The sequence below is a fragment of the Periplaneta americana genome, chromosome 15, assembly GCF_040183065.1.
Source record: "Periplaneta americana isolate PAMFEO1 chromosome 15, P.americana_PAMFEO1_priV1, whole genome shotgun sequence".
NCBI lineage: Eukaryota > Metazoa > Arthropoda > Insecta > Blattodea > Blattidae > Periplaneta > Periplaneta americana.
Window position 1 is genome coordinate 65,633,237 of NC_091131.1, and position 27,349 is coordinate 65,660,585.

At 37.9% G+C, this 27,349-nt stretch overlaps 1 protein-coding gene across 1 annotated transcript; it reads right to left on the minus strand.

Moving 5' to 3' along the window:
- Positions 1 to 27,006, minus strand: Cht2 (Chitinase 2). The gene is made up of 7 exons (XM_069847478.1): positions 26,850 to 27,006; positions 11,126 to 11,498; positions 9,696 to 9,792; positions 7,534 to 7,749; positions 4,391 to 4,579; positions 800 to 919; positions 1 to 731 (listed from the first exon to the last, which is right to left on the minus strand). Exons 1-7 carry the CDS (start codon positions 26,923 to 26,925, stop codon positions 444 to 446), a joined length of 1,359 nt encoding a protein of 452 aa, XP_069703579.1. The 5' UTR covers positions 26,926 to 27,006; the 3' UTR covers positions 1 to 443.
- Positions 27,007 to 27,349: the final 343 nt, after the last annotated feature.

Sequence of the window (27,349 nt, forward strand, 5' to 3'; positions counted from 1 at the left end):
TTTTGTTCTAAACCTTTATAGCGGTTTTCTTCGAAACAACTCTTACACCCCTCCAGTTCCTTAAGTTCTTTTGTCAGATCGGTTCTGAAACCTTACAATAGTTTCGTAAATGAAATCCTTCTCGTACCCCTCCATCCTCATTCGCTTTTCCTCAGTTCGGCACTAACTACCCTTACTACAATTTCCTCCAAAACAGTTCTGGCACCTACCCAACTCCTGAGTCTTCCTAAAATCGGTTCTAAACCCAAGCAACCTCTTATTCTCTACAATGGCTTCTGAAAGAATTCTTCTCCAGAAAGATTGTGAGATACAACCAGTATCCTGAAGGTTTTCTCCAGAATGACATTGGTGTATGTCCAGTTCCTAAAACCTTCGGAGTTCTACCTCCCTGCCCCACTGACAGACATCATACTCTGTACAATGCTGCCTATATCACACATTCCTCAGTGCCACCTAAGTGTGGGCAGCAGCAGAGCGAGCAACCACGGGGCAGCCCGGACTGAGTCAGTGCTTCCCGATGGCTCTTTCTCCTGCTGAGGAGGGGGCGTAGTGGTAGAGCGCTGCTCCTGTTCGCGACGCTCCTGCAGCACATCTGTTATGGTCTTGCTTATGGTGCGCATCAGCGGATAGTTGGAGCCCCCGTCACTGCCTACGCAGTCGCCCTGAAAGTCGTCGGTGTCGATGGACCACACCATGGCGCCTGCTAAGTCCAGCTTCATGGCGAACCGCACCTACCAAAAACCAGCCATTAGCCACTTATCGCAAGGGGGTGAAGTCTGCAACCCGTAGCACAACTCACCTTCTCTGCAATGCTGCGATCGTCATCGTATGTAATCACTTTGTTGCCCTGCACTGCGTATGGGGTCATCGACTCCTCATCCCAGAACGTCTTCCAGCCAGAGGACACGTTCAAGCAAATCTAAACATAAAAAATCCAGTGCTTGACAGTTCCTAGTCACGAAGAAAGCTTTGCAGGGTGGTCATCGTCATTTGAGGGATGAGGGAGAGGCTCTACCAGAACTTGAGTTTCAGGACTGCCATTAGCATGTAGAAACATATCCCCGTCTAGTATATTCAAATATAAAATATCAGGTAGCAGCGGCGATAGATTTTCGAGGAATATTGCAATGAGTCTATGGGAATGCACCTTTATCTCCAATTCTGCGCTCATTCACTATAAGGAAAACAATTTTAGTTGTGTGTAGGGAATATAAATAAACGCTCCTAGTGGTGGCGGGATTTTCTTGTCATCACAACTTCCGGTACGGTTCCGAGATACAGCCAGCCTTCTGTCACAGTGGATATCGGTCCTTTCCGGGATAAACAGGTCGCTGGAGCGTGGTGCTGACTGCATCATCTCGTTTTCGTGCCGATGTCAAGAAAGCATGTAACCTTTACTTCCATAATCCTATAAGTTACAAACGTCGGACCTCATGGGATATTTTTAACCTATCATATAAACATATACGCTTAATTGCAAATATGAAAAGAAAATATTTTTAGAACGACTAGTAGTTCTCATTATTTCATTACGTCACGCTGTGTAGCATTCCTTGTTGGGTTTTTATTCCGCCTAGCGTACAATATACAAGTTGGTTCTTTTGTTGTAACATATATTTTGAGAGTTCGTCCGCATTCAGCCCCGGAAGTATTTTGTGTAGGGCCTACAATATATAGAAACATTATACAATATAATAAAGGAAAAATAAGAAGACCAAGGCCAGGAATATGCGACAAGCGTTTGAATGGACTGCAATAAATAACATTGGTACTCTTCTTCCTACTCAATGGATGAATATATAGGGCTATTCCAGAAGTTTCTTTCGATATGGGAGCGAAATAATATTGTCGGTCGGTATTGAAATTGACGAAATAAAGGTCCAGTGAAAAAGAACAATGTTGGTGCAAACTTCTCGTATGAAAGGTTATTACAGATTAAAAACAATATTTTGGATCAAGTTATTCAGTACGCTAATATTTCAGTAAATTTTGCATGCACGTGACAATATCATAGAACAGAAATACGTAAAAACTGATGGCACCGTTCCGGACGTACTTCATCGACCGGGTTCTGACAGTAATTGTGAGGAGACCAGCAGCTCCTAAACTTCATTGGAAGAATCCCAAGTAACGTGGCATAATAGTCTTGCATTAATTACGTAGTATACCTATGCAAGAAGCACTCTTCGCCTGCTGTCTTCACTCACAGTCCTGTTGTCGCTCTAAATGCCATCAAAGTTTGGCCCGGGATGCAGAACTTTGAACCGAAGCGTGCTTTGTTTTCCAGGACTTAGTCTACAGTCTCACCAGACAGTTCTGCAGAAACATCTACAATCTGAATCGAGATGTTGACCTACACAAACACCTTCCGCTTAACAGAAATACTCGTGGTTATAAACAGTTGGCCGGTGGATTTCGCCTGGAGTCCTCCCACTGAGGACTGAGATCTAATTTGCCACAAGTCTACTACAAGACATCCCCGACAATATGTCGGTTTACGATGTCTTCACATGTTGAATTTTTACAGTAGAATGTAATTACATTTGCGAGTTGGGGAAATACCTACAGTAAAGCATAGACGAGAATGACGTCTAGCAGAGCTAAATATTGACTCTGCCGACAAACGGTAAATTCTGTAAGGGTCCTCTCATTCAGGGTGTAAATCTAGGACACGACACATCCGGCTCTACTTCTCTTCCGAAAGAAGTTATAATAAGCACGTCTTAAAATTCAGTGCCCTCTACCACATTTCAGCCCGCAAATTCGGATCTAATGGTAAATCAATAGCTAGTGATGAGAAATAGAGTGCACATATTTTACCTTTTTACGCTCGCAGATGTAGAATGGAAGTGACAGTGCACATATGCAAACGTGGAAGGATAAAATATATGCACTGCATATACAAATGTATATTCGTATCTTAATAAAACTTAGTAATTAAGGGCCATATTCATAAACATTCTTAGCGCGGGCTTCCGTTGGATGATCAGCGAACTAACGTTTTTCGTATTCATAAACCAGTGTTATATGATATATGATATGATGTGATATGATATGATATGATATGATATGATATGATATGATATGATATGATATGATATGATATGATATGATATGATATGATATGATATGATATGATATATGATATGATATATGATATGATATATGATATGATATGATATGATATGATATGATATGATATGATATGATATGATATGATATGATATGATATGATATGATATGATATGATATATGATATGAATCCTGTACAAGATATGATATGAATCCGGGGCTAGTTTAGCACGCTCGTAGAGCGGCATGTTTCATGTTTAATTAAGATGACTGACATTGTTCGTGCATATATTAGACGTTGGTGCATATTTATACGTTAAGAGCGTATTTTTCATACATATTTTAAATGTATTTATGACGAAAATTGTTTTCTAGTTTTCTGTTTTCTAGACTTTGGTAAAACATGTAACATGTTAAAGGTCGCATTAGCGTTGATGGGCAGTTGCTATACAACAGAGCATCTTTAGTTACAAGGCGGAACCTTGGTAAGCTTGGCAACGCTGTGTGGTGGTGGCAGTAACAGGAGGAGAACAACTTTCCAACTGCTTGATGCTGCTGGAAACATAGGGCCTGGAGCTTAGGGAAGGTTGAAGGTGCTCGATGCAGGCATCAGATATGTGGATGCAGCAGGCGGTAAGCAAGGTGGTGTTGTATAAGGTAAATTGGCCAACGTCCTCACAAAGAATGATGGTCTGGAGAAACAGAAGGAAATTTACAGAGTACTTCAGAGATACGATAATGATGTGAATGTTCATTCTATCGTGTTACCAGATTGTAAGTTCTGTCCCCTCAGTTTTTGTGATGCAGAAATAATTTTTTCTATGAACAAGTTTATTTTTACTGGCAGGAGAAGCAAGTCCGATCTTGAAAACATGGAAAAGATTATTGTGTTACTCGTACAAAATTTCATACAGCCATGAAAGAAAATGAATTGTCTGTATCAAATTGGTTTCAATTAAATTAGCAGTAGCCAATAAGGCAATAACTAAGAAATTGCAGTGACTATGTTTTCCTTTAAGTCAAATAATTTCCCATTACTTCGCTAGCGTTTTGTTTTCGTGGATTCCTATAGGCCTACTATGGTAAGTTTGCGGGCTCTTCAGTTTTAGTGAATGTATAAATGAATATTTCGGCATTTTAAGTGCATATTTCCATGCATATTTTAGGTTCCTATAATTCTCAACACTATCAATAACATTCTTAAAGGTAAAGACATCCTCTTTAGATGTGCCTGGGGGTATGGAGACAGAGCATAATGTTTTAATAACCTCGGTACTAAAATGATAATTACAACTTTACAATGACGGGTTAGGCTTACCTCGTTATAGCCCATGAAGCCTTTCTCCTTAGTGTAAGGACCGGCGAATCCCTTTGGGCCAGCGCGAGCACCCATAATGGTGGTTTCTTCCTCATTCTCCAGCAGAAAGGTGCGTCCGTACATGGGCAGTCCCATCACCAGCTTCCGAGCTGGAGCACCCAGCTTCAGCAAGTATTTGATGGCGTATTCCTGCGTGAGATCAGAGTTATCATCAGCTCCTTGTTTAGTCATCTTTCCGAAGATAGGCTTCTCAGAGCATGCTATGCTTGCTGCGCGAGCCCAATATTTTCGTAGAATGTGTATTTCCAAAATGGGATTACGTACATTAAAATTTATTTTGATTTTTGGAATATTGTATAGGCGTAATACCATCCGCAGGTTGCACACCGCAAGTATCGCAACGCTTGCTCGTTTCCCGGACCTACAGGAAAGACGTAGAAATAGCGAGAATATGATGCGCGCAAGTGCCTTCCTCCGTCCTAGGCCCACATGCTTCTGTTATGTGTTGTTTGAAGCTCTGGTCCGAGAGCTACACCAACGACTATTTATCGTTACACAAAGCAGTATTGACAGCGGGAATGTGCTGTGATTGCGAGTGCAATGTAATTGTATGAGCGGAATGCATGTGTTACCTGCTGCATGTATTAGGCCTATTAATTCTTAAACTTTAATTTGAAGTATTACAATGCGTTCGGAATTGTGTGTTATTGAAACCTTATTATTAAATCCATTTTCCCGAAGGACTATTCAAGAGAAGACAGACATTATAGAGAATATGTGCGCTCGTTCAGTGCAGCTCAATACAACAATATGCATTGGTTGGCAGGGTCGAAAAACTAAATAAACTGTTTGTTGGCCATGTTTGTTATATTATATCGAACTTCTACATCTGATAAGCGAATATGATCCATGACTCATAATTATTTCATAGTTATAAAATAAATTATTTATGTGGGTCTGATTATTTTTATTAATTATGAATTATTATATCCTCCCATCTTCCCCTATGAATAAAAGAGCAAGCCTAACTTTCGTGACTAGTATTCGCCCCTGGTCAGTACTAAGCCAGGTCAGGCCACTTCCCTTCCCCCCTCCATTTTGTAGACTACATCGCTGACTAGTAACATATCGAGGGCATCATACCAGAAGGACGTATCAACAAATGCAGCGTTATTAAAATATTTTAATAGAATCTATTTATGTTTTTAAAACAAACGTTTGAGAATTACAATGGGCATGAGGAAGAGTCAAAGAAAGTACCTTCGCAGTCTATATACAGTCACGAAGCTTGAGTTGTGAGGATGCTAGGAACAATAGACTGTGCCGGTACTATTTCGCATTGTCTGCAATGAGGCGATATTAATGACCCTAGTGGTTAACAACTATCTATGGATGCATTTTTACTACGTATTGAGCTTCGTGACTGCATATACTAGACTGTGGTACCTTGTTACGTAGATAAGGATAGGAAAAATTATTCTATACTGAAATGGCTCTAATGTAAAGTTTTGTTATTACGCTCTTTGGCATTATGCCCTCGATATTACGCTAATCAGACTTCACATTTACACAAACTATTATTGTTCTTCCTCTGACGTATATCGCGAAGAGAGATGTACTGCCTGATAATTGATATACTGTACATATCAGCCAGAATCTCAATCAGAGATAATCCTCTTCTTATTGCTTGTTTATCATACGGTCAACTGAACACCAATCAACAGCATTTAAGAACGAAATTCACAGTATTTGATGCACATTGATTTAACATTTACATACTACATTAAAATGTTACGTGTGAGTCGTTTTCACATCTCATCTTCCAAAACATTATTATTTAAAAGCATAAATTTAAAGTGCAATTTTAACACTGGCGGATATAGGAATTGGGGAGGAGAATCTGGGGCGGTGTCCTTCGTGTGAAAACAATTTAAAGAACTCCTTTTGTTTTGCTTAATTATTTCATTTCAAAGAAGTAAGATAAGTTCACTACTTCACGGTGCACTATTTGCGTTTTAAATTGGCAACAATTTTTACACTGATTTCTGATCCTAACTGAAGTCTGTCATTGCTAAACGTAACGAGCCGTCATTGATTCTAATTATTTATGTGGAGTGCTTCAGTCTACAGGAATAAAGTAACAGTGACCTCATAACAAGTAGGCCTAGGCCTAGATCGCTCAAACGAGGTGTTAGCAACAATGGCTAAAGGTAACTGTTCTGACGAGTTAACACTGGGTGCAAATTTGTATCTACTTTAAATTAAATTGGGTCTCTTGCAGACAAAATAGACTATACTAATTTTCTGTATATTTTTGAACCTATGCAAACATATTGCTATCTGTACAATGTTTTCGAGCAGAAAAACAAGATACTCGCCATAAGTGACTAAAATAGTGTTACAAAACAATCCTTCTTCTTGTAAATATTAATTTTTTGTTCATACAAATTATCTGTTACGGTTACCATTGGTTATTAATGGAGAAAAATTCGCTCCGGCGCCGGGAATCGAACCCGGGACCCCAATTCTACGCACTGGGTGCTACGCCGAGGCCCATCTTTGCAAAAACAAGACAATATCACCTGTTTCACCTCTAGTTTAATGTTTATCTCTTGAGGGTTCTCCCAATGTCTCTTTTAAGGTTGATAGTTTAAATGGGCACCTATTCGAGAAAAATATCCGTTACTAATTCTGTAATAATTTACGTCCATCTTGCACGTTAGCAACCCGCAATACATCACTATTGAAAAAAAAATTGAATATCATCGTATAGGCCTATTTCGTATGTATGGAATATTACATTCAAGATGTTTAGTGGCTTGAGCAGCGAATGCTGTATTTATTTTCTTAGTCTCATTACGACATCCATTAAATTTCAAGTTCTTTGTTTTATGATTATGCTAAGATGATTATCATCAAGCTATGAGATACCATTGTTTAACACCATCCATTAAAAACGTCTCACGCAATTATAGGGATCTACGAATTCCCTGCCATTTTTTTCTATCGTTTTATACATGACAAATCACTCATTACTTTCTTTTCATTCTGTTGTGGATTATCTTCTGCTGCAGGTTATGTCTAAAAAAGTTTAGTTCTTTCTGTAAAGAAGATAAGGCAATGGTTATGATGACGCCACTCACCACCGTGAGCTTGTCGTTGGGTTGTACGGAGTGAAGCGGAGCGTTGGCCCCCACTCGAAGGTCCCAGGAGCCGTGCAGGTCGTAGCACATGGCGTGCAAGTAGTCGAGGTAGTTGCTGAGGGATGGAATGTCATATGCGCCATCCACCGTTTCTTGACTCACGCCCAGCGCTGCTGTGAGAAGCCAACCAAACTTGTCAAATTCGGCACGAAGCTCCTGCAAATAATAACACGTTTCATGCTCAAAATATATATTGCTTTCATAAACAATTAATTGATAAATTTAAAGCCTAAAAGTGGGATGCTTCTGAAAAGTTCTCCGAATCGATAGAAAAAAAAAAACTCTAATATATTGCAGTTGGTGAGAACAGAATAGTTTGTACAGTTATTTTATCTGTGAATTCATATGGTTTCACTTTATTCTCTTACTTGCACATAACTATGTTTTGTACTGCTTCTACCGATACATTAATGAATATACTGTTCTGATTGTTGTACCAAATTATTGTTCCCATTTCTACTGCTGAAGCTTTAACCGTATTTTCATCAGTTTTTAACCAAATTTATAAAAATACGAGTTTCAAAATACAAGAGAGTCATTTTCTACTTATAGCTTCGGTTTACGTAATATCACATTAAGTACCTCCCTCTCTTTATATACCTACTTAACAACCAAATTAAAATCGTGTATTTATAAAATATCACAGTTTCTTTTCGAGGAAAGAATTATGTCTTCAAAATTGCTCGAGATAATGTAATTTTTGATAAAGATAAATAGATTAAAACTGGTCCCCATGTACAGCTCATGCATTTTGTCAAGAGACTCGCAATCTGCAGTACGGGAACAAAGTTTCTGTCGAGGGGATAGGAGTAGAAGGGAAGGTCGGGCGTGTCTCTACAGAGTTGAAGGCAAAGGCTAACCCATTCCGCTATAATTCGTAAGTAGACTCATCCGATCTCGTGCGCAACTCTGTAGAAAGAGTGGGGGAGTGTCTGGACTTAATGCATGAGCTGTACATGATCCATAAGCAGAGTAGCATTATGAATATATCTGCTTGTAGCATAATATGACCGAGTGTGTACTTCAAAGCACTGGAAAGTGTCGTCAGGAAGTCTGAAGTGCAAACACGGAGCAACATTTTTTATAAATCCACACAAATATTGGCATTTGCGGATGACATTGTCATTTTTATTGGCAGATCCATGAAATATGTAAAGGAAGTGTTCCTTTCCTTGGAAGAGGCTGGAAAAGAAATAGGCCTCATCATCAACGAGAGGAAAACAAAATATATGTTGGCAGATAATGGAAAGATAGGTGACAAAATAGACAGCCTGCAGATATCAGATTATAATTTTGAGAAAGTTGACAACTTTACATATTTAGGATCAGTGGTCACTAGCGATAATAACATATCCAAAGAAATCTCTAATCGATTAATGAAAGCAAACAGAGCATATTTCGGCTTGAAATATCACTTTAGTTCGCATTCTCTATCCAGGAAAGTAAAAGTTATTCTTTACAAAACATTAGTGAGGCCAGTTTTGACATATGCGGCAGAACCGTGGTCAATCTCCAAAAACGATGAAAAAAAATTGGAGATTTTCGAAAGAAAGATTCTGCGAAGGACCTATGGCCCAACATTTGAGGAAGGTCTCTGGAGGAGGAGATGCAACTATGAATTATTATATAGACTTCTAGGAGAGCCAAATATAATCAATACAGTTAAAACTAGCAGATTGAGGTGGGCAGGACATGTAATACGCATGGACCCAAGTGAACCTTGCAAAAAAATTGTAATAACAAATCCGGGAGGTCAGAGAAGACGAGGTCGACCGCACTTGCGGTGGATTGATAGAGTGGAAGAGGATGCCAGAAAGTTGGGGTGCAAGAATTGGAAGGCTGGTACACAAGATAGAGACGGATGGCGACAATTACTAAGGGAGGCCCAGGTCCACCAAGGGCTGTAGCGCCAATGATGATGATGATGATGATGTGTACTTCAAATCCTAAATCTTATCTACAGTTACGTATTTCGTACACATACTAAGCGAAAAATAAATAATAATAATAATAATAATAATAATAATAATAATAATAATAATAATAATAATAATAATAATATATACACACAAAAGTTAACGAGTAATGAATAGCAGGCTTACCCTCACGAGGTGTACGAAGTTTTCTTTATCCTCTGGCGCTCCACCCCGATTGGCAGGATACTCCCAGTCCAGGTCCAGCCCATCAAAGCCGTATTTCCTGCAAGATTCAAGCAGCAAGAGAGCTCAAACCTACTTTCTAGCATAAAGCTACGTTGGCCTTAATAAGCGCCAACTTTAACTTGCATTTATAAAGTATTTTTCTAGTAATATTAATTAAAGTCGTACTTTTCCGGGCTGAATAGATAGATATGTAAATAGCAGATATAAGGATAGATGGATACGCGGGTAGACGAATATATATGAGTAGACGGATAAGCGGATAAATGATTGGACAGATATTCGGCCAAATGGATAGGCGGATATGCGGATAGATGAATAAACGGATAGATGGATAGACATGCGGATAGATGGTTAGACGGATATGCGGATAAATGGATAGACGGATATGCGGATAGATGAATAGACTGATAGATGGATAGACGGACATCGGGTAGATGGGTAGACGGATATGCGGATACATGGGTAGACAGATATGCGGATAGATGGGTAGACGGATATGCGGATAGATGGGTAGACGGATATGCGGATAGATGGTTAAACGGATATGCGGATAGATTGATAGATGGACATGCGGATAGATGGATATAGGGATAGATGGATAGACGGACATGCAGATAGATGGATAGACGGACATGTGGATAGATGAATAGACTGATAGATGGATAGACGGACATGCAGATAGATGGATAGACGGACATGTGGATAGATGGGTAGACGGATATGCGGATGGATGGATAGACTGATATGCGGATAGATGGGTAGACGGATATGCGGATAGATGAATGAACGGATATTAGGATAGAAGAATAGAAAGATATGCGGATAGATGAATAGTCAGATATGCGGAGAGATTGGTGGACAAATATACGGATAGATGAATAGACGGATATGAGGATAGATGAATAGACAGATATGCGGATAGATGAAATAGACGGATATACGGATAGATGGGTAGACGGATATGCAGATAGATTGTGTCTTAGATCTTGCTAATAAAAGATGGACAAACTCATATGCTCTTGATAAGAGTACGTATTTGTGAATCAGCTTATTTTATCATCCTATTGTGCCCCTTCCCAAGGAAATCGTTATCTCCGCCTATGGATGATAATATAGGGTATGTTAGGTGCGATTAGGTATGACAGGGAGGTAGATAGTTATTTAGGTAAATATATTTTCAGTTATCCTGACATCTTTCAGAAGTTTACTGTAGCAAGCACACGTCAACAAACCGCCACAACACAGAGCTATGCTGTACTGAACTGAAGGTAAACTAGGTTGACCGCAATGCAATAAGAGGTAACTCTCAGAATCTTATGACAGGCAGTCGTGACTTGGAAGATTGTTGCCTCCACAGGGAAGTCACACACCTGATGAAGTCCGTGACGCTGCTGATGAAGGCACGTCTGGTGGCGGGTGTGGCAGCCATCTTGGAATAATTGGCGGAGCCCTCGTTCCAGCCGCCGATGGCGATCGACACCTTGAGGTGAGGGTACCGACTTTTGAGCGCCGTCACCTTCTTGTACGTGCCCTTGCCGTAGTTGTCCTCCAGGTCCAGGAACTCGTCGAGACTGCGGATGCCCTGGGTCCTGTTGTCCAGACCGGCGAACGCATACACGAGGTGCGTGCACAGTGTGGGGTCGAGCTGGTCCATTGACCAGGAGCCCCGCCCCGGACGGTACACGGCCCATGTGCTCATGTAGCACACCACCAGGCGTCCGTGCGCTGTCGCACCCCCCACGCCTGCCAACATACAGGTCAGACTTCAGCATCTGAGACCCAAGAATATACTCTTTTCACTGTAAGAAAAATCCTAATATAAACACAAGCATGTGGCTATCATACCCGTGATTTGCTACTAGTCGAAACACTCACACGACGCAGGAAAATATAGTTCCTTATTTGAAAATCATAGCCTTGTATCATTTGAAAATAAAATTTGAATTTTAGTTATTAAATACGACCAAACATAATTTCACTCATATGTAAAACGCTATATGAAAGAAAAGCTACTTTTATATTTCGTTATTTACGTTGTAAGCGGATGAATACTGAGTACTGAAAGTAATACCAAGGTAGTCTGTTCTTGTAATACGCTGGAGCCACTTGAGCTTGTTCTCGTAAGCACGTAATAGTATGGGTTCTGCATCCTCAGTGTGTGTGGTTACTAAACATAAAAGTGGAAACCCTCTCAAAAGCGGAGAGAAAGAAATAGTGTTGAATGTATACGCTATAGTAAGTTAAGTGAGTTGAATCCAATTAATCTATACTAATAATAAATCTGTAGCCGAAATTTTTCTGGTAATTTTCGACTTTCCAAAAATAATTGGTCCTAACATATATAATTAACCATCCTGAAACCGAAAATCGCATTTTTGAAATTTTTGTTTGTATGTCTGTCTGTATGTTTGTTACCTTTTCACGCGATAATGGCTGAACCGATTTATATGAAAATTGGAATATAAATTAAGTTCATTGTAACTTAGATTTTAGGCTATATGGCATTCAAAATACTTTATTTAAAAGGGGGGTTATAAGGGGGCCTGAATTAAATAAATCGAAATATCTCGCTTATTATTGATTTTTGTGAAAAATATTACATAACAAAAGTTTCTTTAAAAATGATTTCCGATAAGATTTATTCTTTACAAAATTTTGATAGGACTGATATTTAATGAGATAAATGAGTTTTAAAATTAAAATAACGCCATCTAAGACGGTGCAATGAATTAAGAACAAATGACTTCGTCTATAAGGGGCCTTGGACAATAACAATCGAAACAGGGGCCTTGGACATCAACAATCGAAAGCTATTAAACATAGCCTACAGAGAATGTTTCTGTGTTTGTATGAAGTAATATCAGAAGCTAAATTAACCGATTTGTATAATTAATTATTATTTCACCATTGGAAAGTGTAGTTTCTCTAGATGGACATAATGCTATAATGTTATTACAGTAACGTCTGAGTAAATCGAGGACAGGTAAGATTAAAATACCTTCTTATGCACAGAAAATTTAATAGGCTATTTTGTACATTCGTTTTCTGTATTTCTTAAAATAATATTTATGTACACTCATTTTAATCTCAGAGAATTAACGAACAACGAGAGTGTATTGATTTAGTATGCAGTAATAGTACGTTAGCTTAGTAATCCATTATTTTATAATTCAAATTTTAACTATGCTCAATTGAATCGTGTTAAAATACATAAAATATATATGCAATAAATGCAATGCAAAAAAAATTGGGTAATGAGCGAAGCAGATTATCTTGCGCTGTTGTAAAAGTTGTTCCCTGGATCAAACGTCCTATTTTAATTATGTAATTACTTTATATTTATTTCTAACAGGTGCAGCGGAGCGCACGGGTACGGCTAGTTAATTATAAAGTAAGAGTTTCCTAAGCAAACCAATGCGTAGTAGTGAGGTTAGGTCTACTTTGACGAGTAACGGGAAATGATTAACATAGAACAGAATGTACAGGAGTGGGAGGGATTACTTACTGAGAATCTCTGGCGCCAAACTGCGGCCAATCAAGCCATTGTTTAAAGTAGGATTATTCTTACAACGAAAAGATTAATTGAATGCAGTGGAAAATATAAATCCTCGATTAGAATGTACTATGTCTCACAAGAGAAAATATGAGATCTTTTTTTTTTTTTTTTTTTAACTTTGATGTATTATAAGATTGTAATGATTTTCTTCAGTTGGGCAATGCAATGGTTATTATTGCGTACTGTGGGCATATGACAGTCATAAATTGTTAATACAAACAATATAAAATGGAGGTGATGATGTTTGAAATTAGATCCTTGTAAAGCATTACTGGAAACAAGACTATAAAGATGCTGCCGTGGCTCAAAAAATATGTGAAGTTGAGGGTAAAGATGTCGTTAGTGAGCGTATAGCACAACGATTTTAGTAGGTTATTTTACGACGCTATATCAACGTCTCAGGTTATTTAGCGTCTAAATGGAATGAAGGTAATAACGCCGGTGAAATGAATCTGGAGTCCAGCACCGACAGTTACCCAGGATTTGCTCATATTGGGTTGAAAAAGCCTCAACCAGGTAACTTGCCCTGACCGCGATTCGAACCCGGGCCACCTGGTTTCGCGGCCAGACGCGTTAACCCTTTCCAGTCCAATGATTCCATATGGCATCATACACTTTACCTGCTCTTAGAATGCATGTAAAATGCCAAATGACTCCATATGTTATCATAGCCATATTCTTAGTTATTTTTAAGATAGCTGGCACCCCTGAAATCCCGAAACAAAACACTATCGGGCAGCGTTTCTCCTTTATGTCAAAATATTTTTTTAAATTTTCAATTTAATTTGGGCTGGAAAGAGTTAAACGTTACTCCACAGGTGTGGACAGCACAACGATGGTTCCAACGTTTTAATAATGGACAAGGAGACGTTAAAAATGTACAATATCCTGGAATACCTAGGGTATGGAATATTGAGAATATAGGTACGCAGAGTTTTGGAAGAAAATCCACAAAGAGTACTCGTAGACTTATGTTATCAGAACTTGGTGCTTCAAAAGATACTATGCATCGCCACATTAAAACGCTTAGAAAATCATACAGATATTGCAGCTCTGAACTTCATGAAATTACACCTGAACAGACTCAACGCAGAGTGGATCTCTGTCGTCAGCTTAACGCTAATCCCATGGATGATAGATTTATCAGGAGATGTGATGAGAAATGGGTATATTATCGCAATCTTGACACCTCAAAACAGTGGCTCGATCCCCCTCAACCTGCCAAAGGCGTTGTTAAACAAAATCGGTTCGGCCCCAAGTAATGTTATGATACTGGTTAAATTTTGAAGGTGTGATTCACTGGAAGTTTGTTCCAAATAGACGTGCAGTCAATGAGATCTTTATTCTATCTTTCGTCTTCAGTTCCATGATCCACTTCTCGCTTAGAAAAAAATGTCCAAAACTTGGAAGCCATTGGAACGGGTAACATCGAATTCTTCGCGTCAAGAATCAGAAACTGGTACCGTCGTGGGATAACAAATCTTGCTGAAAGATGGCTCAAGATCATAGAATCTAATAGCCTTTACTTCGAAGTAGCAGACAGAAGGAAATGACATAATCTGATAGAGGTTTGGGTCTTTGCAAGACTGAAGCACCAAAGAATAAGTGAAGAAAATAATCGAAAAACATGTCGTGTAGAGTGGTATGCACTCTCTTCCGTGCGACGTGTACAAACGTAAGTAACCGGAAGTAGCGTATCCGATTATGCGAGGGGACGAAATAAGTGAAAGGGACACTGTTCTCGACGTTGTTCATTTTAATTAGCTGTGAGTGGTACGAATAATACTATATGATAATGATTATATGCCCATAGAAGTTCAACTAGTAATGTCTTCATATCTTTAAGTTTCCTTTGTGGTCTAGCGGTTACCATTCTGATGATTCGCGAATTCAAACAGGCGAAGGGCGATATTGAAGGACAATAAAATCCCAGCATGGTTTCCTCTAGGAACAAAGCAAAGCTGGGATGCTCGTGTCCTAGATTTATATGTAAAAAACCGTGTTTCTGAGAGAGAACTCCAGGCAAAATTCGTTGAATGTCAACAACGAGTAACTCTTGCAGGTGAAAGAGTCGTTAAATAAAATGCCCATTACTAGTAACATATCCTTAACTGAGGAATACGTATTACGAATACACTACCATAGCTTTACACATGCACATTTAGTTACTTACAAATGGCTTTTAAGGAACCCGGAGGTTCATTGCCGCCCTCACATAAGCCCGCCATTGATCCCTATCCTGTGCAAGATTAATCCAATCTCTATCATCATATCCCATCTCTCTCAAATCCATTTTAATATTATCCTTCCATCTACGTCTCGGCCTCCCCAAAGGTCTTTTTCCCTCCGGCCTCTCAACTAATACTCTATATGTATTTCTGGATTCGCCCATAAGTGCTACATACCCTGCTCATCTCAAACGTCTGGATTTAATGTTCCTAATTATGTTAGGTGAAGAATACAAAGCGTGCAGTTCTGCGTTGTGTAACTTTCTCCGTTCTCCTGTAACTTCATTCCTCTTAGCCCCAAATATTTTCCTAAGAACCTTATTCCCAAACATCCTTAATCTCTGTTCCTCTCTCAAAGTGGGAGTCCAAATTTCACAACCATACAGAACAACCGGTAATGTAACTGTTTTATAAACTCTAACTTTCAGAGTTTTTGACAGCAGACTAGATGACAAAAGCTTCTCAACCGAATAATAAGAGGCATTTCCCATATTTATTCTGCATTTAATTTTCTCCCGAGTGCCATTTATATTTGTTACTGTTGCTCCAAGATATCTGAATTTCTCCACCTCTTCGAAGGATAAATTTCCAATTTTTATATTTCAATTTCGTACAATATTCTGGTCACGAGACATAATACACATGCACATTAGTGTGTATAACTTGATAAACTTCGTTCAATGTCGTCTGCTACGAAAATGTGGTAATCCTATTCATAGCTCGTGATTGCTGCAACTTGCACTTAACTGTTACGGAATTGTTTATTGTTTTGCAACCACAAAATACGCTTTGTCTTCGAACTTAATGACTGATATGGCAACATCATAGAAATACGTAAAAATATGCTATTAAGTAATTTTATTGTTTATATTGTGAAGCTCTCCAGTTATATCTAAACTTACATACTAGAGGCAACTATGAGACTTGATAAATGATGTTCCAACTATAAATATCTCGTATATATATATATATATATATATATATATATATAATTTAAAACTAGTTATAGACGATCTGTCTGTCGGCCAACAGCCAGCCAAAATGGTGCCTTTTTAACACTGAGAAAACATATTGTTGATTGTGCGCACCTCTTCTGCAACTCGATGGAGTTCATTATGCTAGGAAAGTTAGATGTATGACTATTTATTAGGGTGAAGATAAGGTCATCAAGTTTTCCTTTCCACTTCCCTATAAATCTGAGATACGAAGCCATTCTTACAAAATATATTGTACACTGAAATTAGTTATGATACATGCTACAGATGTTGGTAATATCGATGATGTGCGAATAGAAAACAGTCTTAAGTTCAACGTCGATCGATTTAGATTTTTAAGACGTAGTGAGGATTAATATAGGGAAGCTCTAATAGTGTGTTTTTATCTATATCTATATAAACTAAAGAAATTAGTTTTCAGGTTTTAGCAAAACTTTGTACGAATGGAGGTGTTTCACTCGAAGAACACGACAGGTAATGAAAGAAATAAACCTACCAAACGAGCTGTTGTATTCATTCATTCAAAGTGTTCTGCCCAATTGCAGGTCTTTCACTGCAAACCCATCATCATCATCATCATTGGCATTACGGCCCTTATAGTTTAGCCTTAGCCTCCCTAAGAACATCCGACCAATCACTCCTGTCTAATGCTCGTGTTCTCCATCTTCTAATTCCAACTTTTGTTAAGTCAGCCTGAACGTCATCCAGCCATCTCAATTTAGGTCGTCCGACTTTCCTTCTTCCTACTGGCAATGCATCTAGTAGAGCTTTGGGTGTGCGATTGTTCTCCATGCTGGCTACGTGTCCCAGCCACTCTAACCTTCTGAGTTTTATGTCAACAACAATATTGATATCTTAATATAATTCATATAACTCAGCATTTGTTTTGATTCGCCAAAACCCTTGCTCATAAGTAGGCCCAAAGATTTTCCGTAATACTTTCCTTTCCCAGGCATTTAAGATCTTTATTGCCCTTTCAGATAGAGTCCAGGTTTCACTTCCATATACTACTATTGGTTTAATTATAGTTTTATATATTCTTATTTTAGCTTTTCTTGAGATACACCTGGACTTCATAGTTTTATTCAGTGCCCAAAGACCTCGATTCCCAGCTGCAATCTTCTCTTTTATATCAGTCATAACATCATTATTGTCTTTCGCCATGGAACCCAGATACTTAAAACAGGAAACTCTATCAAAATTAGTATCATTCAAATTAATCTTATTAGTACTGTCATGATTCATATTATACATGTATTTAGTTTTATCATTGTTAATTTCCAGACCGGCTTTGATTGCTTCAGCTTCTATTTGTTTGAGTATTTCATCCATTGTACTTACATTGCGTGATAAGATAACAATATCGTCCGCATATGCCATATATTGTGCCGTTCTATTGATGATTGTATCTCCTGGGTTTATGGTTACCTTTTGAACAATTCTATGTAATCCAACATTAAACAACATAGTTGATAAGGCATCACCTTGTCTAATGCCATTAAAAGTTATAAAGCTCTCAGAGAGTTTATTTTGCATTTTAACTTTATTTTGAGTTTGTGTTAAAGTTATTTTAGTTAAATTGATCAGTTTATTGGGAACTCCAATTTCGCCTAAAGTTTCTAGAATATCTCTGCTAATGCAGTCAAAAGCTTTTCTAAAGTCAATATATAATTGGTGCAAAGGTAAATTAAATTCACAAAACTTCTCTAAAATTAGGCGTAAAGAAAATATTTGATCTGTTGTTGATCGACCCTTACGGAAACCGCACTGGTATTCTCCAAGAGTTGCTTCTATGTATGGTTCTAAATACTTAGCTAAGATATTAGTGAAAATTTTATATGTAGTATTTAGCAGTGATATGCCTCTATAATTCTTACACTCCAGTTTATTGCCTGTTTTATGTATAGGGCATATGACAGCTACACTCCAATCACTAGGCATTTGTTCCTGATTCAATATGTCCACAATTAGATTACGAATACATTTCCACAACTCCTTTCCACCCTTTTTGATTAACTCTGCATTAATCGAATCTTCTCCTGGTGCTCTATTGTTTTTCATTTTCCTTATTGCATCATATACCATAGTATTCGTTGGTACTGGCATGTAAGGGTCAGGTCCAAAGTAGGATACATTTACATCTTCTTGGCCTCCAGAACTCAAGAAATCATTGAAATATTCAGTCCATACTTTTAGTACCTGTAGTTCTCCAGTAATTAGGTTTCCATCTTCGATTTTACAAATCATCGTTCTTGGTTGGAAACCCTTCTTCTGCCTTCTGACACTTTCAAAAAACTTTCTGCTTTCATTTTTTCCAAATTTTTCGTCTAAGTAGTACAATAAATTTTCTTCAAACATTTTCTTTTTCATTTTACAAATATTTTTAGCATTTCTCCTTCCTTCTTTGTATTTATCTGTTGCTGCTCTAGTTTTCTTTTGTAGCATAACCAGTCTGAGTTCATTTCTCTTATCTATCATTTCTTTACATTCTTGATCAAACCAAGTGTTCCTATTTTTATTCTGCGTGGTCTGAATGATCTCTGAGGCAGCTGAATGTATATTTTGTTTAATGAAGGACCATTTCTGTTCAATATTCATCTCCTGTATGTTCTGTTTATGAATATTATCTGTTATAGTTCTTCTATACTCATCTGCTATTGTACTGTCCTCAAATTTATTAATATTAAATTTTATGCACCTGTTATTTACAAAAGTTGCTAATCTTGATAATCTAGGTCTAATTTAACTCTGACTAGAAAGTGATCTGAATCGCAGTCCGCTCCCCTTAGAGATCGAACATCTAAGATGTCTGAGGCATGCCTTGCACTTACCATGACGTGATCAATTTGATTAATTGTAAAGTCAACAGGTGATATCCATGTTTGTAGGTGTATATTTTTGTGGGGGAACCGCGTGCTGGAGATAACCAGATCTTTGGCAACCGCAAAATCACATAGTCTTTCCCCATTATCATTAGATATATCATGTAGTGTATACCTACCAACATTAGATACCATACTTGTTTTACCAATTTTGGCGTTCATGTCTCCTAATATAATTATAATATCATGCTTTGGTATTTGTTGGTGTACTCTATCCAAACGTTCATAAAAGGCATCCTTATCAGTTTCATCTTTTTCTCCTGTGGGGGCATGCACTGATAAGATGGTGGTATTAAAAAATCTTCCTTTGATCTGTATACTACATATATATTCATTAATGGGTTAAAAATCAATTATATTAGTTTTAACTTTCTTATGGACCAGGAAACCCGTTCCAAAATTATTTCGGCCATCATTACCACTATGGCATACCAAATAATTACCGGACAAACATTTCCGTCCCTCGCCATCTTATTTCCTGCACTGCCGCAATCATTATATTATATTATATTTGTCAAGTTCCTGTATCAAATCTCTCAGGGCTCCAGGTTTAAATAAACTTCTTACGTTCCATGTAGCCAAATACATATCCTTATTCCGTTTGCCTAGTCGTCTCCGATGATCAGTCCGGCTTGCTTCTTTGGGTTTCTCAACGTTAAAATTTTTCCGGGATTGGGTTGTCAACCCAAAGCCCAACCCCCAACCTGGAGGGCCAGGGAACCTTCTGTCAGGGTTACCATTCCTTAGCCGAAAAAATCCCGTTTAGGCGCTGGATATTCGCCTTGAGTCTTCCTAAAGAGGACCTACTGGTTTTCTTTTAGTGGTGGCCATTCCTGAGATTTAAAAATTCACCTATTCGGCTTCGGTGAATTCTTCAGGACTACTACCAGCTGTTTCTCACCGGTTTCTCATGTATTGTTGTTAAACATGCCGGGGTTATTTATCGACCAGCCAGGTTTAGATCCGCCATGTTCTGTATAAGCAGGGCCAATTCTTGCAGGATGTGGTTCTTCAACACGCATGGACGGTCTTGGCTATAGCGTATGCCTCAGCTTAGCCCTGGGTAGACGAGGACCAGTGCTGAGTCAACCCCATGCAAAGGTACTACCTCTGTCATCCCCTTGACCCCTCACTGTAAACCCAGCTTTCTCCAATCTTTCTTATTTTCTGCCTTCCTCTTAGTCTCCGCATATGAACTATACATCTTAATGTCATCTATTATATGATATCTTCTTCTGCCTCGAACTCTTCTCCCGTTCATTATTTCTTCCAGTGCATCCTTCAGTAGACAGTGACCCAGCCAATTCCTTTTTCTATTCCTGATCAGTTTCAGCATCATTCTTTCTTCATCCACTCTTTCTAGCACAGCTTCGTTTCTTATTCTGTCTGTCCATTTTACACGCTCTATTCTTCTCCATATCCACATTTCAAATGCTTCTAGTCGTTTCTCTTCACTTCGTCGTAATGTCCATGTTTCTGCCCCATACAATGCCACACTCCATACAAAGCACTTCACTAGTCTCTTCCTTAGTTCTTTTTCCAGAGGTCCGCAAAAGATGGTATTTTTTCTATTAAAAGCTTCCTTGGCCATTGCTATCCTCCTTTTGACTTCCTGGTAGTAGCTCATATTACTGCTTATAGTACACCCCAAGTATTTGAAGCTGTTCACTTGCTCTACTGTCTCATTTAGAATTCTCAAGTTTACCTTCATGTGGGGACTAATTCTCCACAATAGACATTGTAGCAGCATCACAACACTGGAAAATGCAGGTAGTCCCTTGCAGTTATGCAAAAAGTGAGATTTTTGAGCATAAAAGTAAATAGATATTACTCTACCGGTTGAACGTGGCACCAAAATAACAGCGCTGTCCGATCAGCTGATTAAGGGCAAAACATTACGCCGTGTACTTTACATACTGTACAACGTATTACGAATGTAATGATAGCTTAGCATAATTTATTAAGTTCAAAAATGTTTGGTAGATCCTAATTTTACAACGCCCTTATTTTATTGTGCATATTGCTGGCTTGTTTTATTATACTTCTAGCTTGTTTTATAGTACAAAATGAAATATCCTAAAGATTTCTTCACTTGTTAGCCCGCCTGCAAGGAGCAGCACGAGGTACTCACACGAGTCTTTTCTTGTTTCTGAGTATGAATGATTGAAATAGTATATACGGATTAAATAATTTACCTTAATGGTGCATTCCTAAGCTTCTGTTATGAATGCTTTGAAGTTTTTCTATCACAATTATTAATCAACATAAATCATAATAAGTATTTACATCACAGGTATGGTTTAAAAGCATTAAACAGAACTTTATTAGAAAGCACAATAATTACAATTAAAATAAATTACTGATACTGTTTTAGAATATACAGTAACAGTAATAAATTATATTTACAAGAAAAAAAGTTATACAATCCATTATAGCCTAATATAGTTGGTATTAAAATTTGCACAAGATACAAAATATGACAGAGCTGAAAAATTAAATATAAATGTAGGCCATACTGTGATCAAACTTTATTTCATAATGTAAAAATCAATAATTTCTCTAACTGATGTTTACTTCATACATTAATGTTGACAATATTGTTTTGATTTGTATAAACATTTGCAAAGGTTTGATTTTTGAATAAGTAAACATTAATGAACTACGTATGACAGTACTATCAAGTAACGTAAATAAATAGACATGAATAAACATCGTTTAAAGGTAATAGTGTTCCTTCTTTTAACTTGCTTGTTTCAATCTTACTTAATACAATTTTCAGTAACTTCTAACTTCAATTTCCTTACAAAAATCGACAGGAAAAGTGTCTTGTATTTTCATGAGGAATTTATGGCAGGCTTAATCATTAAATAACATTATCGTGCTTTAATCTATTGCTGTGAGGTTATTAAAATGCATCCAGTGCACCCGCCTATGAAATATTAAAGTGATTTCTAATTTTTGTGCTCAAAATCAAACCAAGATCTTATATTCCACTAGATAATGATCTTCCCATACTAGACGACCATACCATACCGCTTCCTTGCCCTACATCAGCTGATTTATTCTGGTGTCACTATCCAGCAAGCCTTATCCCTTCTATCTACTTTTATGTTCGAAGAATGAGATACACTTATGTAAGTTCCCGGTAAAGTAGTGGCTGCAAAATTTAGTCATGTTGAACAATTATCTGGGCTATAAACAAATGTGTGAAATTGCTAATATGCTCAGTGGTAAATTCCGAACAATTACCGAACTATGGAATATTCCTGCGTTTAAGTAGGCACCGATCATTTCCAGGGGCGGCTCGTCCATAAGAGCTGCGGAGCTGCAGCAATCCCTACTTTGACAGGAAAATAAATATATTTATTTTAATTTGTAGAAGAACTGTTACAGCTTTTATTGGTAAATTGCTTTATATTTCTTCTGGCCTGGTATATGTACTATTATCTTATGCATAATCTTTTTGCGCGTCGACTGTATTGGAATTGACACTGCATTCAAAGTCGTCCTGGGATCTGCAGGGTGGTCAGCTCATAGAGAGTACTCGTATGTCTTGCATGGTCAGGGGGTAGAGAGGTGAAGGGAAGCAGAGGGAAACTGCCGCTGTTTAAAACCCATATCTCGCTGCAGTGGCTTGCAGAGCCAGGCCACAAGGGATCTTTCCTCTCCTCCCACACCGCTATTGTAATGCTGCGTCAAATGGATTCTCTATTCCCTTGAAACTTAATGACAAAATTTTTATTTTCTTTTCTCATACTTATTGTTGTAGAATCTTATCGAGTTAATATAACGAAATTAATATTCTCTTTTGCCTTATTATTACGTATATATCCAGCCTCCAGCAGAACCTAATATTTTCCGTAACTCAAAATGATTGCACGAGTAGAATCCTTTTGATATAGCACGTAAAATACGAAAGAGCCTTCTTTTCCAGTTTTACTGTAGAACATTGTTGACCATCAATATATCTGAGTGTTGCTTTGGTGTGACGTCTTAATACCGTAACTTAACCAGTGCAAATTTACAAGCATGACTGTGTGTGAATTACAGAATGTTAATTTTATTTTTCTCAACTTTCCCTTGCGGAGAATATTGATGTAATGAAGTGAAATTAAAGGGTCGTCCGTTACCCGACTTAAATCTTACTTAAGCTTCATCCAGCCGAAATAGTGCATATATGTAAGGAAGTATAACAATGAAATTTACGCTAAGCATTTGTGGTTACGTGGATGTGAACAAAAAAAAATCTGTATTTTGTTTTCCTTGCCTCCTCTTCGGTGGTGACGCTGCATGGACTAGGAGTGGTGTGACAGATTTAGGACATTTGCCCCTAAAAAGCAAAATGCACGAATCTTCGCAGTCTCCCCTGAAAAATGTTGTTTCATTGGCTATGTTACGCAACTCATACTGCTGTGCAATTAAGTGAAACGAACAGAACAAACAATATAATCAAGAAGTGAGAAAAAATCGTGAAATTATTTTTAAAAAAATATTAATTGTATCAAATTTTGTGGCCAATATGAACTTCCCCTTAGGGGACATGATGAAAAAACGATTCGAAGAACCCTGATGTGTTTCGTGGGTTGCTACAACTCGTGAGTAATCTAAACGAGCCTCTCAAAATTCATTTGGAACATGCCGCTGTTTATAAGGTTATTCTAAGACAATTCAGAATGAACTGGTAGATTGTAAGTTGAGTGTCTGCCGATCTGAAATTCAGACTGAAATCGAAGGTATTAGTTTTTCTTAGGGATTAGCAAATGGTCCCACAGACATCTCCCAACTAAGTCAGGAAGTTTTGGTTTTTCGATATGTAGTGCATTTATTTTTGTCCTATACTTATTAGTAATGGTATCAAGAAGTGAAATTTGTATGTACCGAAATCTACTGCAGCTCTCCCAATCCACAAGTTCACGAGCCGCCACTGATCATTTCATATTATGACGTCAAGAGATCCTCTGGGAGTTCAAATTAATTTTGACAGACAAGAGAAGTCTCATCATATTGAAGTTGTAAGTAATTTTTGCCAAAATAATAACACAATTAGTTTGAGTAAAATAATAAAGAAACTATATCAAATAGAATATATTTTATAAAATGTAGGCACCCTTTAATTAAAAATATGTATTTCAATTTGAAATAAAAATAGCTTACTACGGCAAATCAATCTGTAGTATCAATGATCTAAGTGTTATTTTTACTGGATATATTTTTATCTTTAGATCATATTTCAGCAATTTAAGTGCATGATTATATATATATATATATATATATATATATATATATATATATATATATATATATATATATATATATAGGATTTTCAGTGCAACTGTTCGGCGGTCTAGTGAGGACTTTCGTAATTATTTGAGAATGCACTACAACATTTTCAGTACATTGTTAAATTTAGCGAGTTCATTGATATCAAAATAAAATATGATCATGGAAGAAGCAATCAAGGCGTTCTCTAGAACAAGAACTTGACTACAGAATCTTGAATTTGAGATACAGAGCATAAAATATTTTAGATCTGATATAACAGCATTGGACAGAACGACATTTAACTGTTTCTAGAGGGCGCTGTGTTGGTTGAAGGTAAATAATATTTTGTCAGGAGAAAGATGTGTTTTAAGGATTCAATATCGGTATCTGCTGGAAACGGAAAGCGATGTAACGTACGTGAAGTTGTTATTCCAGGGAACGCCTCAATTATTGCTCAAGAGCGACTGGTACTCTAAAACAGCAGTTCAAAAAGATCATGCGAAATTCAAATACAGCACTGCAATTTCACCATAGCTATTAGGTAGCATAAGTAATTCCAGAAGCAGGTCAGGTTATTCACAGCATTCTGGAAAACCACATTAGGTAAGGAAATATGTTTTAAAGATATTAACTTCATTAATTTTTTTAAATAAATTTGAATTATAAAATATCTTCATTTTTTTAACGGTTGCAATAGTTGCACCACATACTGCAATTTTTTATTATTCCACTATAATGGATCGGCCACCTGACATCATCCGACAGGAATTTTGTCACAAGACACACCTACACAAGCCCTGATATTACGTCTGTTCTTAGCATATCGGCCTTACCGATTGAACAGTTTAGATCGTCTGTAGCTGGCGTAAGATTATGTTATTTCATATTTTTGTTACGAACATTTCGAAAAAGTAACGTTGTCTATATGACAACTAAGAACAGTTAATCGGATACCGATACAGCTCAGATGGTATCGCGTATGGCTGCTGTTCCGGAGTTAAATTCGATTCCCGCTTGGGCCGATTACCTGAATCTTCGGCCTCATCTCGTCAAGTAACATCTTGCTCTCTCCAATTCCATCAACGCAAAATGACCTAATTGATACAACATCGTTAAATAACCGACTAAAGAAAGAACAGTTAACTACACTTTAATATGCTATCACAACAGAACACTGTGCGAAGGATCATATAACCTGACGTAATAATGGTTTGTTCCGATTATACGTTGCACTTCGGTAGTATAATGTGAACAATACAGTCAGTGGTTCTTGGTTTCTATAAATAATGATACAGTTTCTACGTATGGGAAAATTAATATTTAATCGTGGTCCACTTTAATTACCTCCTGGTTGAGCGAAATTAGTTTTTCCTCTGGAGAAACACTCCTCCTCAAAATAGACCTTCAATTTATCACCGAGATCTGATGAATCCCTTGTTCTAACTCTTGAATATCAAAAAGTGTGAAATGATTTTCCCTATTTTCACAGCCCTGGAATGCTATCCAGTTATTCCAATCTTGCAATCTCTTTTTGGAATTCTCTATGCCGCGTACGTGACGGCCAATAATTTATATCTTCTGAGGCTTAATGAATCACATTCATGGGTTTCATGTCAGGCGGACTCTTCTAATAAAATTCACTATGCGTAAACTAGGGATTTCCATCCCATTCGTGTGTTTTCTAAGGATATAGTGCTCAATGAATAGGCGTCTGCAGAGCAAGTGCTGTTCACTGAAAGTAATCCACATTAAAATAAAGTAGTATTTGGAGAAAACAGATCTCCCACCTGCGAACACGTGGGAAGTAGCGCGGCTCAATTCTTCACGCACTCAGTGACGTAACAAAGCGAGGAGAAAGCGACGACACATAAAGCCCGAGTGTGATGTCCAGGGTTCGGACCTGACTGAGGGGTTTATCTTGGTTCTGAAATACTGCCAGATTTCTAGTTATTAAACAGCTGTTGTGCAAACATTCTCCGAGAGCTGAGTTCCCTCTTTCTTGTCGCGCATATGCTTCACTTTGTTTCACGATTCCCTCCTCACCTACCTTTCAAAACCAGTTTATACCATCCCATCCTTTCACCCATGCGGAATAACTTTTACAGCTGAAAAGCACCTTTAAATTAATTATTGTAGAAGGAAGCCCACACAACTCAAATGAAGGTACTCACCGCCGCGGAAGGCGTCGGCGTCGGAAGCCAGCAGCACCGACGTAACCAGCAACAGCGTCGTCCGCAGCACGTCCATGACTACCTGACAAAGACGGGCCCCGCAGCGAGCGTGACGGCCGGTCCCGTTATTCGCTGACCCGGTGACGTCATGCAGATCCTAAGACGGAAGTTGCGGCGGCAGACAAGGACGGCACGGTGCATTCTCCGAAATTCATGGACTCCTTGGAAGAGGTGCATCCCCTCGGATGTCGGAAGTAAAACAGTACAACTCGATAAAGAGCAAGTCGACGAGTGGCTGATTGAGCAACACTTAGGAAAAGTGGTATAATGTAATGTGTCTTGCAAATTATTCAGCTTCATTATGATACTACTGTTTCAAGGATGAACTGGTGACGTCACTCGTGAACAATGAACTCTTCTTAAGAATATTAGTTATTCTTCTATAATATTTCGTTTCTCATTCATTTCACCTTGGCTTTGACATTTCATCATTTCAAACG

Excerpts from the sequence above, each read along its gene's own strand:
- Cht2 (XM_069847478.1), bottom strand. The coding sequence starts at position 26,925 with ATGGACGTGCTGCGGACGACGCTGTTGCTGGTTACGTCGGTGCTGCTG. Across the intron at positions 9,793-11,125 it reads AGCGTCACGGACTTCATCAG|GAAATACGGCTTTGATGGGC; the intron begins GTGTGTGACTTC and ends TGAATCTTGCAG. Across the intron at positions 4,580-7,533 it reads CCAACGACAAGCTCACGGTG|GAATACGCCATCAAATACTT; the intron begins GTGAGTGGCGTC and ends GATCTCACGCAG.